General features: G+C 50.7%; 6 protein-coding genes across 6 annotated transcripts; 4 read left to right on the top strand and 2 right to left on the bottom strand.

The window, feature by feature from the left end:
• The first annotated feature begins 122 nt into the window (after window positions 1-122).
• rgsC (putative intermediate filament protein (Mdm1)) lies at window positions 123-4219 on the top strand. Its single transcript, XM_071037199.1, has 2 exons — window positions 123-2944; window positions 2995-4219. Exons 1-2 carry the CDS (start codon window positions 298-300, stop codon window positions 4035-4037), a joined length of 3690 nt encoding a protein of 1229 aa, XP_070894360.1. The 5' UTR covers window positions 123-297; the 3' UTR covers window positions 4038-4219.
• Window positions 4220-4695: 476 nt separating this feature from the next.
• On the bottom strand, window positions 4696-5407 carry BJX68DRAFT_271304 (uncharacterized protein; the record flags this gene model as incomplete). Its single annotated transcript, XM_071046917.1, has 4 exons — window positions 4696-4845; window positions 4905-5088; window positions 5139-5190; window positions 5248-5407. 4 exons carry the CDS (start codon window positions 5405-5407, stop codon window positions 4696-4698), a joined length of 546 nt encoding a protein of 181 aa, XP_070894359.1.
• A 1561-nt stretch (window positions 5408-6968) lies between these two features.
• Window positions 6969-8724, top strand: sonA (putative nuclear pore complex protein (SonA)). Its single transcript, XM_071037200.1, has 2 exons — window positions 6969-7629; window positions 7689-8724. The coding sequence occupies exons 1-2, from the start codon at window positions 7369-7371 to the stop codon at window positions 8514-8516; spliced, it is 1089 nt and encodes a 362-aa protein (XP_070894358.1). The 5' UTR covers window positions 6969-7368; the 3' UTR covers window positions 8517-8724.
• On the bottom strand, window positions 8725-11017 carry BJX68DRAFT_180866 (methionine--tRNA ligase MES1). Its single transcript, XM_071037202.1, has 2 exons — window positions 10827-11017; window positions 8725-10769 (listed from the first exon to the last, which is right to left on the bottom strand). The coding sequence occupies exons 1-2, from the start codon at window positions 10961-10963 to the stop codon at window positions 8933-8935; spliced, it is 1974 nt and encodes a 657-aa protein (XP_070894357.1). The 5' UTR covers window positions 10964-11017; the 3' UTR covers window positions 8725-8932.
• BJX68DRAFT_180874 (Yae1 family protein) lies at window positions 10785-11883 on the top strand. Its single transcript, XM_071037203.1, has 2 exons — window positions 10785-10815; window positions 10874-11883. Exon 2 carries the CDS (start codon window positions 11043-11045, stop codon window positions 11781-11783), a length of 741 nt encoding a protein of 246 aa, XP_070894356.1. The 5' UTR covers window positions 10785-10815; window positions 10874-11042; the 3' UTR covers window positions 11784-11883.
• Window positions 11884-12579: 696 nt separating this feature from the next.
• Window positions 12580-14813, top strand: BJX68DRAFT_180747 (ICE2 family protein). Its single transcript, XM_071037201.1, has 2 exons — window positions 12580-13822; window positions 13886-14813. The coding sequence occupies exons 1-2, from the start codon at window positions 13301-13303 to the stop codon at window positions 14690-14692; spliced, it is 1329 nt and encodes a 442-aa protein (XP_070894355.1). The 5' UTR covers window positions 12580-13300; the 3' UTR covers window positions 14693-14813.
• The last annotated feature ends 1295 nt before the right edge of the window (window positions 14814-16108 follow it).

The raw sequence follows: 16108 nt of genomic DNA, 5'->3' as shown, positions 1-16108 counted from the left end.
AAGACTAGGTCAACAAATGACGTTGTCTGGCTGGCATATACTAAGTCACGTGAGAGTGTGCTTGGCCATGACTGGCCACAACCAGGAAATATCAGTCTCCAGATGCCCTCACCGCCTGCCATCCGCCGGCCATCCTTGTCGATCGTCGTCACCAACTCCAGTGGCAGTTGTTGTTGTTATCCTCCGCTAAAGTACATCTACTCGTTCCTATCACCATGTGCCTTCATTCAGTCTAGCCCTTGCATCCTTGATCGCAATGAGAACAACCCCAGAATCGATACAGCTGGTGTGGTGAGAATGTCCCTGAAGCCTCGTGACTACATCCTCGCCGGCTTGGGTGGCTTTATCGCTTGGGGTTTTGCGATTCGCTGGCTTCCCGTTCTTCGATACCTCGGATATGCTCTGGCTCTAGGCGCTTTTCTCTCTTCGACCGCTATATTTGGCCTCGTCCTCCTAACGACACGGAATTCCAGTACTGCAAACCTCGTCCATTCCAAGACCCTCCCCCTCCCTGTCGCATTCGTTTCCCGTCAGCATTGGAAGAAGGAACTGAACGAGTTCCAGAGGCGCTCCAAGTACCAAGCCGAGTCGCTGTACCCTCAGTCCTTTATTGTATCGGAAGGCATAGACGAGATCCTCTCGCTGATTACCCGTGACTTCATCTCGTCCTGGCACCGCAGCATTACCCCGAACCCCGCTTTCCCAAACGAGGTGGATAGGGTGATCCGGACAGCGGTTGGGAACCTACGTGACCGGCTGCTAGCGGAAGATATTGTGTCATTGCTTGTCTCACGCATCTTCCCAATCCTTACCACGCACCTCAAGGAGTTTGATATCGCAGAGCGGTCAGTGAGGGGAAAGAACCTGACCCGCAACGTCACCGAGTCCGAGGAGTTGGACCTTGCCATTGCAAGTAAATACCGTGATGGCCACTTGCATCCAGCCGCGGTGCTTTCGCTGTCTGACCAGAAGGCGGTAGAACAAGAATATTTACGGAAGATCACCGTTGGATTGCTTCCTCAGCTGTTTCCTGAGAATGTTCTCAACAGCCGCATTGTATCTGTCCTCATTAGGGAAATTGTGTCATGTGCCGTCCTATTCCCGCTCATCTCAGTTCTTTCCGACCCTGACACTTGGAATCAATTGATGGAAGCGTATGGCCGGACAGCTCTTCAAGATCGCAAAACTGTACGCAAGCTACGGGCCGCCCTTGATGAGCATGCTTCTCCGGCTCCCAAGTCAAAGCGTGGCAATCCGTTTCCACGTCTTGGCCCCAATGATTCTGAGCGGGCGTTTGAGCGATTCGTTCGAACCATTCGACGCTGCAATAACCTTTCCGATGCCCGGCGATTCCGAGCCCTTGTCGCGAGCCAGTTGAAACGGGAGTCCATGGTAGAGGGGCAGGACCCAGTCTATCTTCGGCGACTCGAAACTGGCAAGCGAGTTTTGGATCAAAAGGTATCGAAACTTTCAACATCTGGCACCCAGACATCGCACGCTGCAGCCGCTGCCTCGCACTTTCGTCGAAAGAGCTCGTCCGCAGCTCACGAAGCGTCTCTGGTGGACGTGATGCATGACGCTTCTGGTCTTTCTTATTTCATGGAGTTCATGGACCGCCAGCACCTCATGTCGCTCGTGCAATTCTGGATTGTGGTTGATGGATTCCGTAACCCACTGGAAGACGACTTTGGAGACGAGTCGTCCCCTACCTCCAAGACCTGGACCACCGCGGACAGGAATGACATGGCTCTAATAAGTGAGACGTATCTCACCAAGCCTGAACTCAAAGTGACGGACGAATCTCGGCAGATTGTAAAGGCGTTTTTGAGCGCGGGGAAACGTGCCACCCCAGAGCAGTACCGTAAAGCTCGCACGGTGGTTTTGACTACTCAGTCGGCCGTGCTTGAGGAACTCCAAGATGTTTATTATCCCAAGTTCAAGCAGTCAGACCTATTCTATAAATACCTTGCTTCTGATGAAGCTTCCCATTCTCCAGCTCCCGCGCCATTATCGCCCACATCCCAGCAAAGCCCTGCGAACAACACCCTTGAGCCCCGGGACAGGCGCCCGCTTCCTTCGTTATTGAGCCGAACGACTTCCCATCCAGGCTCCAAACCCAAGAAAGATCTTCGGAGAGCAGCCATCTCATCAAACGATGTGTCTAGCATGGGAAAGCTCTTTGATGATGAGGAACCTGCAAGGCGCTCTATAGATTCCGAACGCTCAGTTCCCTTATTTGACGATGACTATGACACCGATCCGCTTGCAATGTCTACTCAAAGTCTCAACAGAGAGAACGGTGACACCGAGGTCAATGAGAACAGGGTTATTGAAAACATGGAGGCTGCACTAAACGATATCATCACAAACGAACCAAACAATGGAAGACTTGAGGAACTTTCTGCGAATGATCCGGGTCAAAAGTCGCCACGCAGCTCGCTTGAGTTTTCAAAGGTGGAAAATCGAACGGACGATAGATTGAAACCCAGTATCGCGTCGCTGGGACTGGTGGAGAAGTCTTCGCGCCGCGGGGTATTCGATGACGACCTGTTTCCTGAACAGCAAAGATACCTTGAGGATGAGTATGAAGAGCCGGACGGAGCAGATGACAAAGACCCTGCAGATGAGGTACACGAAGCGGCTCCCGGAGACCTAGGTCTCACCGAAGCGATCGAAGCCCTCGCAGTAGACATTGAAAAACTCGGGTCGCAAGAAGCAGTGGTCGATACCCTAACACGAAAAGCCGAGCTTACGAACAACACGGCAGAGCTACGAATCTTGCGAAAGTCCAAGGCAAGCATTCAGCGAGAGCTGCACCGCAAAGAGATGCAACGCCAGCAATACATGATACAAGAAAGTGACAATAGTTTGTACGGCCGGTCGACCATTCGAATCAAATCCATCGTTGTGGGTAAAGAGGAGGATGGTCGAGAGTATGCTGTGTGTATGTGACCTTTCGCTATATGTACATGAATAACTCACTGACAGCCGCAGATGTTGTGGAGGTACAAAGAAACGCTGGAGAGCAGATGCCGGCGGCATCTTGGGTGGTGGCACGTAGATACAGCGAGTTCCACGAGCTCCACCACCAGCTTCGCATGCGATATCCGTCTGTGCGTCAACTGGAGTTTCCTCGGCGGCGAATGGTAATGAAATTACAAAAAGAATTTCTGCACAAACGGCGTCTAGCATTAGAGGTATATCTCCAGAAGCTTCTCCTTCTCCCAGAGGTATGCCGGAGCCGGGACTTGCGCGCTTTCTTATCTCAACGGGCGATCATTCCACGCAGTGAGGCTGCTCCCCGAGATGGAGAGTCCAAGGACCTTGTGACGCGGATATACAATTCAGTTGCTGACGGGATGGACGACTTCCTCGGCAACTTTGGCGTGCTCGATCAACTTTCAATCGCAGGGCAGAATCTCATATCCGCAGCCACAAACCAACAGCAGCAACCCAACGTTGTCGTTACTCCAACAGACTCGGGGCTCGCCACCGAAGACGCCGTCACGGCAGCCGAAGCCGAAGCTGAACTCAATGCCTTTGAAGACCGCGAACTAGAGCCCTTCATCAAACCCATCTGCGATCTCTTCCTAGAAACTTTTGAGCTGAACAGGGGAAACAACTGGCTTCGCGGCCGCGCTGTTGTCGTCGTCCTCCACCAATTACTCGGCGGCACAATCGAACGCAAAGTCCGCGAGGGCGCTCGCTCATTCGTTCAAGATGAGCACCTTCTCCGCTACCTCGCCCTCGCCCGAGATACACTCTGGCCTGGCGGTGTGCTCCGCGAGAACAAGGTCCGCACAGCTTCGGAACGCCTGAGGAGCCGCACAGAAGCTAGTCTTGTCCTCGCAACCCTCGTTCCTGATCTCGCAGGGAATGTGGTCGGACGAGCAAACGCTCAGGCTGCCGCCAGGAGGATCTTCGCTACGCTGAACAACCAACGTCTTAACGCTCACCTGATTTTCTCAATCTTGGACGAGATTGTCCTGGTCTTGTTCGGTGGGGAAAAGGCCACAGGGCGGACTCGGTCGACATGACCTGGCATGGCTTTGACATCACGCACTCCTGAACATCAACAATTGCTCTTACGAATATTAGATGATAATGACTTGTACGATCGAGGCTACAAAAATGGCCGTTGACATGACTGATGCCTGCACACGTGTATATTTAGCTTAGAGATGGGAATGCAATAATCTGCCGCATGAGGTATCACCAGGCTGACTCTAGCTTGCAACACATTTTTCAGTTCGCACATTAGACCGGACCCACGGTTATCAAGTAGCTGTTTGGTACAATTTGCTCTGGGGTAGGTGTATATCCCAAGGGATACTATCTCTCCATGAAGCACCTCTTAATTAAATACAACTGTGTCATTGAATGAACGTGAGAGACCTAAGTCAGTCCTGCTAGTATGTACTGAGTCCTCATCGAACCAGTAGACAATTGAAAGCCGCACAAGGCAGCTGGAGCTGAGATTGAGATTAAAACAACAAAAATCAAGTTGCAGAGATAAAACACCTGTCCTCTTGGATCAATGCTTCTAAGACCCCGAACCATTGGCAAACAATTGCTCAGAAGAAGCAAGACGAGAGACAAAGCACATCGAATCACGAAAGCCGTTGGTTCGACAATAGGAAGGAGAGACAACGCCGCGAAGATCTAGGCGGGTCATGGAGCAAATAAGCCACCATTCTATGCTTCTTCCTTGGCCTTCTTCTTGGACTTTTTGCTGGGAGCGGCAGGTGGGCCATTCTTAGTCTGGTGAACAATGAGTCTAGTCCAGCTTTCCTCCTTGTCCCACTCGAAACCAGCGAGGTAGGGCTTGTCCAATTCGTCATCCGCCTAGAAGTAATCTCTGTTAGTTTCCGTTGGCCTCTACTTTTGGACGACAGTAACGGTACCTTCTTCTTGAACTGCTTGTAGATTGCGTCCAGCGCATCCTTGACTGTCACGCCCTTCATGTTACGGGCAGTTACCTCCAATCCTAGGGGGAAGTGTAGGTCAATCTTCTTGACTGGCGGAGTCACAAGGGGGAGTTTGAGGATGTCCTTGTCCTCGACCGTTGACGGTGAAGTGTTCAGCTTCCTACAAAAGGTTAATATGGCATAGAAGGAGAGGGCAGGATAACAGCTCACCATCCGGTCTTTTGTGTTTCAATTGGTAGCGTAAGCTCGATTTGCTTCTCCTCTATGGGGATGGTCAGCACCTCAACAGTTACCTTGGAGTCAGACCGGAAGAACTTACCTAGTTCCTTGATGTTGTAGACGCCTTCGGCCTGGGATGAGGTGCGTCTGTGAGACTTCTTCTCGGCCTTGTCTGGTGCCTTTTCATCCTTGGAGGATAACGTCAAGCCAGCAACGGCGGAATCGACCTTGGTAAGCTCGGGATGTTCCGTAGCAGACATGGTTGGGGCGTGAAGCTGGAATGGTAGATGAGGAGCAAAGAGATAAGAGTAATGCTTGAGCAAGATCTAAGCCCAAGAGGAATGTATTAGCCCCTGGTGTTGCCGTGTGACTACTCAGGTACAGATAAAGGCACAACACCGAGTGAGACATGATGGCATGATTGGGGCATGGGTGTGAAGGAGAAAGTACTACATCATTGATGAAGGAGGGTGATTGATGATGGCCATGCAGGAACAGAGTGAGCTTACCAGTCAGTTGGACGCGATCGGATGATGGTTTGGGTCCAGATGGGATGGAGGAGCAAGAAGAAGAAGAATGAAGAAGAGAGGAAAAGAGAAGAGGAAGGAAAGGGGAGAGAAGGTTAGGGGGATGGAAAGAGGGGAAAGGCAGGTGACCTGGAGAGCCAAAGTATGATGCTTTAACTATGAACAGCGTCTTACCCACTCCGTACCGTGTACACATAATCTGCATGGGGAGATCAATCAGATCAAACCACAACAAGAGCAACCATTGTAGCAGTTCTACGACAGGAAACCTATACTATATTTGATGTTCCGTACATACGACGTCCTAGTTTGGCTAACTTGGGAGGATATGGAGGCCCCCGTGAACATATTGCGATGGAAACCACCGAGGAATTCAGAATCAAGAAGTACGGTACTAGTGAGCTGCTGCTGAGGTGGGGTTAAGAGCTTCGAAAGACGGTGGCAATGCAGGATGGGATGCCATGGATGCAGATTGGATGATTGACTGGATATATCCGGAAACGCCTCGCATGATTGACTGGTCGTGGCCCAACCATGTCAATAATAGCTTCGAGAGCTACCCAGGTGTAGAATATGCTGGTCGATTGAAGCAGTTTGAGCTGTGCCGTATGATTCGCAGAGAAAGAGGAGGTGGTGATGACAGAATCTCCGCACCTGTCGCAGATACATCAGATGATGGTTTAACCCCATTCCCGGGGCTTTCCCGCATCATTCCACTGTGGAAATGCGTTGCGGGTGAAGCCGAGAGGTCAATCCCTTCAATGTCCAGTTGCACCAATTCCTCTAACTCTCAGGAAATCGCTACTCCTCGCCAATACTTCCTAGACAAACAAACTCGGCAGTGTCGGATGGCACGAGGGCTGACGTCGAGAGCTTCTGTGTTGGCCCACTAAGGCTGCACCCCGCATTTCCACCGCTCCACTTAGTCCATCACTCTATTATTCTTCTGGCCTCGTGCGGCCTTCTGGAAGTCTGGATAACCACGTTCAGTTCCAGACTCTACTCACCATCGGCTTATCTTAGACTCGCCTCACATAGCCATCATGGATGCCTCTGACGACACCACTATAGAGAGTTACTCTGTCCTCCAGGTCGCAAACAAACTTGGACATGACCTCACGTGCAGCTAACCAAGCAGGAGCTCAATCATGATTGGCGATCGGCCCGTGTCACATCCATGTCCTGCCACTATCCACGGTACAACTTCTGCGCAAAAATTGAGAGATTGAAGACGTTAGAAGGACAAGGTTTTCTGTCTGACACGACAATTTATTTTTGACTTCCAGTTGCGTGATACTGTCGAGTCAGTGCAAGGTACCATCTTGCGACAAGAAAAAGCGATTCCATACGCCGTAGAGTGCTTGGTAACCTACCCCTCCGTACTAGTGTAGCACTCAGAGGCTCAAGGCAGGTGAGGATTCAGCCGGTGAATGTTTGCCGTGTTTGGTACAGGGCGGTGAAAGTCAAAGCCTGAGGATACGATACTGCCGTGCCCTCGCGTTATTGAACTTCGGACCTTCTTTCTTGTCGTGTCTAGGAGCTCTTTTCTCCAATTACCCAACGAGCTTTGTTACCTTCTTCCTTTCATCCCACACACTCTCTCATGAACTTCTGATACAATCTTCTAGCTTCTACTCCCACCGTCCGTCCGATCACCCCGCGCTCCATCCCGGTCTCGAGGAAAAGTTCTTGAAATGTCAGGGCTATTTGGCGCAGCAGCGGCGACAACAACATCTGCCACCAACACCACAGGCGACATTTCAAAAGACGTCGCGCTCAATTCTCCTCCAGAGGACAGCATTTCAGATCTCCGTTTCTCACCAGCGAGCGACCATCTAGCTGTAGCGTCATGGGATAAGAAAGTCCGCATTTACGAGATCAACGATCAAGGCCAGAGTGAGGGCAAAGCTCTTTTCGAGCATGAGGCCCCTGTCTTGAACTGCTGCTGGGCACCTGTACGTCTCCTACCAATTTAATCATCTGAAAATTGGGCTAATAAGTTGACCGCAAATAGGATGGAACAAAAGTCGTGGGCGCTGGTGCCGACAAGGCGGCTCGCATGCTTGACCTCGCCGCAAATGCTACCACGCCTATACAAGTCGCTGCTCATGACGCCCCGATCAGATGCTGCCACATGTTCCCAAACCCCGCTGGCGGCACACCTCTCCTCGTGACGGGTTCATGGGACAAGCAGGTCAAATACTGGGATTTACGGCAGTCTACACCCATCGCCTCATTAGAATGCCAGGAACGTGTTTACACTATGGACGTCAAGGATAAACTTTTAGTCATTGGGACAGCAGATCGATACATCAACATTGTCGACCTCGGCAGCCCCACAAAGTTCTACAAAACCATGCAGTCTCCTCTGAAATGGCAAACACGAGTAGTTAGTTGCTTCGCCGACGCCACCGGGTTTGCGGTCGGAAGTATCGAGGGCCGCTGTGCCATCCAGTACGTCGACGACAAGGACTCGAGCTCAAATTTCTCTTTCAAATGCCATCGCGAAACACCCCCAAACCAGCGTGATATCAACAACATTTACTCCGTCAACGCCATCTCCTTCCACCCCGTCCACGGCACCTTCAGCACCGCTGGTAGCGATGGAACATTCCACTTCTGGGATAAGGATGCCAAGCACCGTCTCAAGGGTTACCCCAGCGTCGGGGGAACAATCTCGTCAACCGCTTTCAACCGCAACGGTAACATCTTCGCCTACGCTGTCAGCTATGACTGGAGCAAAGGATATTCAGCAAACACCCCGCAATTGCCCAACAAGGTCATGCTTCACCCAGTGAACCAGGACGAGGTAAAGCCCAGACCAGGCACCAGGAGGCGATGATTGGGTTCATTTACAGGAGGACTTGGGTTGGCACAGTGGGTGTGTACGTCTGGTCAAGGTTATCGCCAGAGTATGTGGCTACTAGCTTGTGTATGGGGATATAATAGTTTACAACTAGTGCCTTATCATTGTTACGATAAATCAACAGCGTTGCACTTTTCATTCTGTGTGGTGTGTGGCGTAGTCGTACTCGGACTCGAGCTCAAATCCGCGATCTTAACCTCATAGTAGTAGCAGTAGATAGTATGAGAAGATACCATGATATAAAAATAATAAATCCAGCACGATTGAGAAACACAATGCATCTGTTGATAGATGTGTATCCGGGATGATGTCATCCCATATCTTATGCTATCTCTATTCGACCGGGGGTGTACCAAGAAAATGGTACTCTACCTAGCAATGAGTCTTGAAAATTACGACGTGGGAATCGTAACCTGCGCAACACCATCGGTAACCTTCTCAATAGCCTCATCAGTCGTCCCCTCCACCGTAGCAGTCGCCAACTCAGCGCCACCCTTGGCCGTGGCTTCTACGGAGCCGCCACCGGCAGTTTCCTTGGCGGCAGCCTCCTTAGCCCGCTTCTCCTTCTTCTTTGCCTTGGCGGCTTCCTTGGCTGCCTTCTTTGCTGCCACTTTGGCAGCTTCCTCTTCCTTCTTTTGTCGGTCAGCCTGGGAGCCGCCGAACATGTCGCGCCACATATCAGCTTTCTTAGGGTCGATGCGGGAGAAGAGGTACTGGGCCTTGCCAATCTTGTGGCCTGGCTTGAGGGCGACGGGCTTCCAGCCGTCTTTGATGTCCTCAAGGGAGGGGATGTGGGCAAAGGGAGCGTTGAGCTGCTCGTTGATGGACTTAGAGGTGGCGGGAAGGTAAGGGGAGAAGACGCTGGCGAGCAGGTAGATGAGATTTAGTACGGTGCCGACGACTGCGGCGGCGCGCTCGGGGTCGTTGGCGATGAGGGAGTTGTCTAGCCGGTTGGCCTGGATCAGACCGTTGCCTGCTTCGGCGAGTTTCATGGCGGTGCTAACACCAGCGCGGAGGTGGACGCCTTCCATTTCTTCAATGTACTGGCGGAGAAGAGTGGTGACCTCGTCAAGGGTGGGCTGGAAGGCCTCTGGAACGGTGAAATCGGGAATAGTGGATTCGTAGGAAGCAGCGACAAGTTTGATGACTCGGTTGACGAGGTTACCAAGTTTGGCCAGCAACTCACTGTTGTTGCTCTCGACGAATGAGCGCCATTCGAACTGAGTGTCCCCGGTCTCTGGACGGTTTTTCAAAAGATAGTAACGCCAGACATCTGGGGCAACACCAGTCTCTTTGGCGTTGTTTCCGAAGACACCAATCCCACGAGACTTACTGAACTTGCCACCCTCGTAATTCAGGTACTCGGCAGTATTCAGGTGATGAAGCTTGGTCCACTTGTCTTTGGTTCCTATCTGACACCCGGGGAAGATGACGCTGTGAAAGGGCACATTGTCCTTGCCCAAAAACTGATAGAGCTGCACATCCTCCGGATTACGCCACCAGAGCTCCCAGTCTGGGGTATAGTTGGCAGTAATTGATGGATAACCAATGCACGCTTCGAACCACACATAAAGCACTTTGTTGTCAAACCCATCGAGGGGAACAGGGACACCCCACTTCAAGTCTCTTGTGATACCACGGTCTTTCAACCCTTCCCTCAACCAGTTCTCAGTGATATTGCGAGAGTTCTTGGGCCAGTCGCCCTTTTCCATGGCAGGAAGAACAAATTCCTCGATTTCGGGCTGGAGTTTATCTAGAAGAAGGTGAATATGCTTCGTCTCTTTTTTTACCGGGGTGGCACCATCGAGCTTGCACTTCGGATTGATGAGGTCGAACGGGTCGAGAAGATGGCCGCATTTATCACATTGGTCTCCCCGGGCATCGTCGTAGTGGCATCGTGGACATTCACCCTCGACGTAGCGATCGGCCAAGAAGGACCCATGGGTCTCACAGAATGGCTGCTCAGCAGTCTTTTCCGCAAGGTACCCATTATCATAAAGCCGCTTAAAGACGGCCTGAGAGATCTCAGTATGCTTCTGCGTCGGAGTGCGCCCGAAGTGATCGAACCCAATTTCGAACCATTCATACACTTCCTGATGGATCTTATTGTACTTTGCGCAAAGTTCCTCCGGAGTCACCTTCTCCTCGAGCGCCTTTGTCTCTGTTGCAGTGCCATATTCATCGGTTCCACAAATATATAGTGTCGGGTGTCCGCAAGCCTTATGATACCTGGACAAATTTCGATTAACAACCCAGATCGCTTTAACACATATGGGTATGACTCACCGAGAGAAAACGTCTGCGCTGAGAACAGAGCCAACAATGTTTCCCAGGTGAGGCACGTTATTGACGTAGGGCAAGGCACTTGTAATGAGGATATTACGCTCGCCCTTCTTGGGCAAGATTTTGGACTCGGTAGCCATGGTGTGTGATTGTGATGGCGGGGTTGCGGAGGGGCAAAAAGATGGGCCCGTGACGGCTGCGTTTTTTTGGTGGTAGCGGATGAATCATCGGCGTCCCGGAGAGCGTGCGACAAGGAAACATCAACTCCACAAGATCTCTCACATATCTTTTCTCCTCTTTGTTCGCTACGTCGGGTTTTCTTTTCCGAAGCTCCCACCTCTCTTGCTCACTATCTTGGCTGTGGCTTTTTTACACCTTGACATGGACATGGACAACAATCTACTCGAAAGCCTTCTCGACCTCGAGGAGGACTTTTATAAAGAAGGCTATGATTTGGGAGCCGCCGATGGCGCCGAAGCTGGGTATACGGAGGGAAGTGTGTTCGCTGTTGAAAAGGGATTCGAAAAGTTTCTCGAACTGGGAAGACTCTATGGCAAAGCGTTAGTCTGGGCTCAAAGACTTGCCAGCGCAAACCCGACATCTGCTCCCAACTCCGAACTGTCCGGTCACGCGACAGAAGAGGTTGATGATATCTTTTTGGGGCCCTCCACCTGCAAGGGAATGGCAAGCTTTCCACACAGCTCAAGACTCGCAAAGAACCTTGATACGCTCCTTGAATTGGTCGATCCAGCTTCCCTCCCAATGGAAAATACGGAGGAGGCTGTCACGGATGTGGACGAGCGACTGAAGGGAGCCGTCATCAAGGCGAAGCTCATACAACGTGCTTTGGGGGAGCGTGAGGATACTTCGGATATTCATTCCGATGCCAGAGGGACACAAGCTGCTGGTGACGGCACCGGCAGTATTGAAGATATCAGTTCTTTGAGTATAAGGCATTGATATGCTTCTACCAAGTATCGTGCCGCTCAAACGGTCCCTCTTTATGATGGACGGATCAATTCGCAGTCAATCATTGGCATCATGCTTGCGAGGACAGGTACATCGACACACGAACAAAAACACCTTCCATGTTATTCTCGACCCATATGGAGTATATCAGTCCCAGAAAAGTGTCATCAACCCTTTACCAGTCTAGACAATGGGAGCTTTAAACTTCCAGCAATGGTCGCGTGCCGAAGGATGTCACTATCCTGCATGGAAGATATACCTGTGCCGGAGTTTTACGGTCAAAAAACGGTTGGTTCATACAAGGAATACCAAATTCGCGACAACCTTTCAGAAACTGCCAATGATGACGGATGAGAAAGCGCAAATCATCTGGTTGGAGTATATCTTGCGGTTCAGATTCAACGGCCAATGAATCTTCCAGCTCGGCATTCGAGGTGGCCGGTAAAGTTCCACTAATTGGTCGGAAGCTGGAGCTGGTCTTTTCATGGTGCTAGCCGACGAAGGGCCTGGAAACAACATGAGTTCCTCCTCTTCATGCAATCCCGGGTTCCAATAGAGTGGAGGTCTCTTGAGGTCCTTATCACGATCAGAGACACGAGGGTTCGACCGCTGAGTGGATGGAGAAGCTTGGACCTGTGAGCTAGTAGCTCTGATCCATTTGACGTTCTCCGGCTTTAGGCTTTTAGCCCAACTTAGTCTAGTTCATCACAAACGAGTCGCCTTCACACACTCCGAAGATCTGATCTCACAATCATACGGTAGTACGGAGTAGTAGATAGATATTTTGCTACCAGCATTTCGAAGTCCTTTATGGCATGCGGAGACTTTAATTTGAGGTTTCTCATTCCTAGTTGTTGAAGAGACATCCCTCTCTGGAAGCTGGATTTGGAGTCATAATTTAGTGGCCGGGTCTCGTGAAGCAATTTGAAGGGTCTTTAGAATTCCAGCCCTTCCAGTAGTTTGACCGCTTGTTCAAAGCTTTTTAGCGACTGCAGCGCTGTATCGTGATTGCATCGCAGCTTGGATCTTGATCCATCGGGGCCAGGAACCACTCTCCCTTGTCGGCTTTTTCACTGCAACGCCCCTTCTTCTCTCTTCCACTTTCTTCCCTTTTGGATTTTGGCTTCAAGACGGTTTTTTATCTACGAAACCACTGTGTTGTCTTATTTCGTTGCTTCAACTCCTTCCTACGACAAATGCCACGTGAAAGCCGGCATTAATCCGTCCCGCTTGAGATAAGATCAAAACTTCCAGAGAAAAGAACACGAGGAACTCCAAGGAACAAGGGTTGACCTTTTCCAGAACTCGCTTTCTCATCCTGCGCATCTACTTTTGCTCGGCTCCATGCTTCCTTGCTGAGAAATCCTCATTTCCTCCTGCCTCCTCCAGGGTCGAACGGTGCCTGGAGCGTCAGAGCAACGTCGCGTTTAAGATCCAAGCCCACGACCAGCTCCTGTTCACCTTCAAGGCGCTCGTTTCCTGGTCCCCGTTCCTTCTCGCCCGGTCCGATGTGGCTCTTTCGGGCACTCTCGTCGGCCCTCTTCCTGACCGTCACTGTCTCGTCCATCCCGCTAGCCTTTGACGTGGGTGGGAAGACATGCGGTCTGGCCTTCTCACTGTCTCTAGCGACGTTCTACTTTCTATTCTCAGTCCTGAAGCTCACAACTCCCGATCGATCCTGGATACGCTCCTCGCTCATCGTTCTAATCAGCTCCGCCCAATGGTTCATCATCCCGATCCTGCTTATCTGGTCTCTGAACCGGTTTTCTGTCGACACGGATAATAATGCGTCGTGGATGGAACGGACGTTTAGCCTGAAACGTGCTGATGACTCCTCCCTTCAAGGGTGGATATTTGGGCGCGATGGACTCCTGGAGTCTATAGCTATCGGAAATTGGGACAAACTCTTGAGGTGGTCGACTCCAGTATTTCAACTTGCGGAAGGGTTCTGCAGCTTGCTAGTCATTCAAGCCGCGGGGCAGATTACTCGATGGCTTGTTAATCGCGGCGGACGGAGTGATAGCTGGATGGTAAGAAAACCCGACATCCTCAGCTCTTTTCCTGGTTTGAAACCAACTCACTCTCTTGCATAGATCGGCTTTCTTGTCCTCTCGGCCTCCATTATCTCGAGCTCCGTATACTTTCTCTGGCGTGTCCTGCAGTTTCCTGAGATCTCTAATGTGGATGCTGCTCTAATAGGTGTGACCATTACATGCGCTGTTATATTGTGCGCTTGGGGCATAGGAAGTGGCCGTGGCAACCCGGTTGAAAGTTCGCTACTATTTGCCTACGTCGTGCTTTGTGTGTATCAGATCTTTACAGACTACCAACCATCACAACCAGTGGAGCAGTCGGTTCCTTCGCCCTCACAAGCGGGAGATTTCCCTCCGCTCCCGCCCATCATCATGGCCTCATACACCACTCTCATGCATGCCTTGTCTCTGCTACCATCCATCATACACGCCGCATTCAATATGATTACAGCCGTGTTTAGTGCAGTTACTCCATCTGTCTTAATCTCGCTCACCTACCGTATCCTCGTGCTCTATGCATCGACGAGAATTATACCCGCTGTCCGCGAAGCAGGCGCTCGCGCGCTCTCTCAAGAGGCCACATTGGACGACTCTGATGCCGCGGGTCAGTTCTTAGGCTTCTTAAGCTATTTTTCTCCTTCTATCCTTATTGCAGTCTATACCAGTCTGCTGATGCAGCACTTCGCGACTACCTCACAGGCCATGGGTGGTAGTGGGCAGTGGTGGAGTACGCAGGGAGCCGGAGGTGGGAATCTTTGGCGGTGGATCAACCTTGCAGGAACATTAGCCTTATACGCTGTTGAACTCTGGCTAGGAGCCGCAGATGACCTAGACTCAGGACTCGCCGGCCATTGGAAGACAGACTGAGCGTGCAAATTCGCACCTATATGACAACCAACCTAATCCCGCTGGGATTATATTTGCGTTTCGGGAGTCTCCAGCTAGCACCTCGTGCGTGGCATTTGATCTTGATATCCTATCCGCGCAAGTTGGGCAATCGAGCTCCTCATGACACGGACCCATCCAGCGAACTAGCCTTTACACCGTCTTAAAGATCCTACGCACTGGCAACAATCACGGTTACAAATGCGTGCCTCGATCCAGACATATCACTTTACGACGCCAAATACATCACCGAATTCTACTGCTTTCTTTATGCACATTAGAAAGCATATCAAATCGTTCGCCTCCCAACCTTGAGCTTGGTTGAACATGAGCATTGATGATGACCCTGCAATGCGTCCCACGCCGGCTACTCCGCGCATCGATTTGGCAGGACCATCCTCTTCCGTATAGGGTTTCTGAGCAACATTGTCAGCGGAGGACATGGTATTGAACCATTCTCTATTTAATTAACGCAACTTGGTCGGGCGTCGGCCTTCCCCCTCCCCATATCGCACTACCATTTACCCTCTTTAGACACACTCACGCACCATGATACGTTTTCCTTTTTGTCAATATACCCTGAATCATTTTTTGACCTTGCCGTCTCGCAACGCTCGTTTATTCTGTCCCTCTAGTCTTCGCCTGTCTCTTTTGATCTTCAGGTCGTACTAATAACTTCTTCTCGACTCAAACCTACTCACTCTGAACGGACTTGAACATCTTTCATGTGTACCCCTCTCTCCCTTCCTCGACAACGTGAATGATAATGCTCTTTCCCCTCTTTTAAAGTCACTCAAAGCCCAAACGCACCTCCTTCCTCTTCATTCTTTTCTCATAACTCGAATCATGCATGGATTGACGGCGTTTATGGATACGGACTAGGCCCAGGACAGATAGATTCAGTACGCACAGGCACAGAATATTATAGTGTCAGAACACAGGGTTCAATTTCAACTCTTTCTTCTCGGTTTGTGTATCCAGTGTGGTAGTCATCGCGACGGCATCCGTTTTGGCCTGCGGTTCTTGAGGCGTGTAGACTACTGGGATCGCCAAGGTTCGAGACTTCTATCGCGTACTACTAATGCAAATGACTAAAAACAGCAATATTGTCATATTCACACTGGACGGATCGTTGGAACGGAATCAGTTTGTTTGTCAAAACTAAGCCGAAAGTGCCTCCGAAAGATCAACAAGTCGTCGCAGGCGTGAGCAAAAGAGGACTTAAAAAATCAATAAGAATATCACGGAAACAATCCATGGATACGAGACAAATCTGAGGGTAGATCCAACGAAGAATAGCGGAATAGTCAATAACATAAATGGATATGGACAGAGAAGGGAAATTGAATGAGACATGATGATATCACAGATATCGAAGCCAGCGGTAACTTGAAACAA

Source organism: Aspergillus pseudodeflectus, assembly GCF_044049435.1.
Source record: "Aspergillus pseudodeflectus strain CBS 756.74 chromosome Unknown BJX68scaffold_60, whole genome shotgun sequence".
NCBI classification, from domain to species: Eukaryota; Fungi; Ascomycota; class Eurotiomycetes; order Eurotiales; family Aspergillaceae; genus Aspergillus; species Aspergillus pseudodeflectus.
This window is presented reverse-complemented; position numbering and strand designations above follow the sequence as displayed.

What these genes read in the sequence shown, in the direction of transcription:
- BJX68DRAFT_180874 (XM_071037203.1), top strand. Translation starts at nt 11,043, where the DNA reads ATGAATCATCGGCGTCCCGGAGAGCGTGCGACAAGGAAACATCAACTC.
- BJX68DRAFT_180747 (XM_071037201.1), top strand. Translation starts at nt 13,301, where the DNA reads ATGTGGCTCTTTCGGGCACTCTCGTCGGCCCTCTTCCTGACCGTCACT. An exon ending in GACGGAGTGATAGCTGGATG is followed by an intron (nt 13,823 to 13,885) that starts GTAAGAAAACCC and finishes TCTCTTGCATAG; the next exon opens with ATCGGCTTTCTTGTCCTCTC.
- rgsC (XM_071037199.1), top strand. Translation starts at nt 298, where the DNA reads ATGTCCCTGAAGCCTCGTGACTACATCCTCGCCGGCTTGGGTGGCTTT. An exon ending in TGGTCGAGAGTATGCTGTGT is followed by an intron (nt 2,945 to 2,994) that starts GTATGTGACCTT and finishes TGACAGCCGCAG; the next exon opens with ATGTTGTGGAGGTACAAAGA.
- BJX68DRAFT_180866 (XM_071037202.1), bottom strand. Translation starts at nt 10,963, where the DNA reads ATGGCTACCGAGTCCAAAATCTTGCCCAAGAAGGGCGAGCGTAATATC. An exon ending in AGCGCAGACGTTTTCTCTCG is followed by an intron (nt 10,770 to 10,826) that starts GTGAGTCATACC and finishes AAATTTGTCCAG; the next exon opens with GTATCATAAGGCTTGCGGAC.
- sonA (XM_071037200.1), top strand. Translation starts at nt 7,369, where the DNA reads ATGTCAGGGCTATTTGGCGCAGCAGCGGCGACAACAACATCTGCCACC. An exon ending in TGAACTGCTGCTGGGCACCT is followed by an intron (nt 7,630 to 7,688) that starts GTACGTCTCCTA and finishes GACCGCAAATAG; the next exon opens with GATGGAACAAAAGTCGTGGG.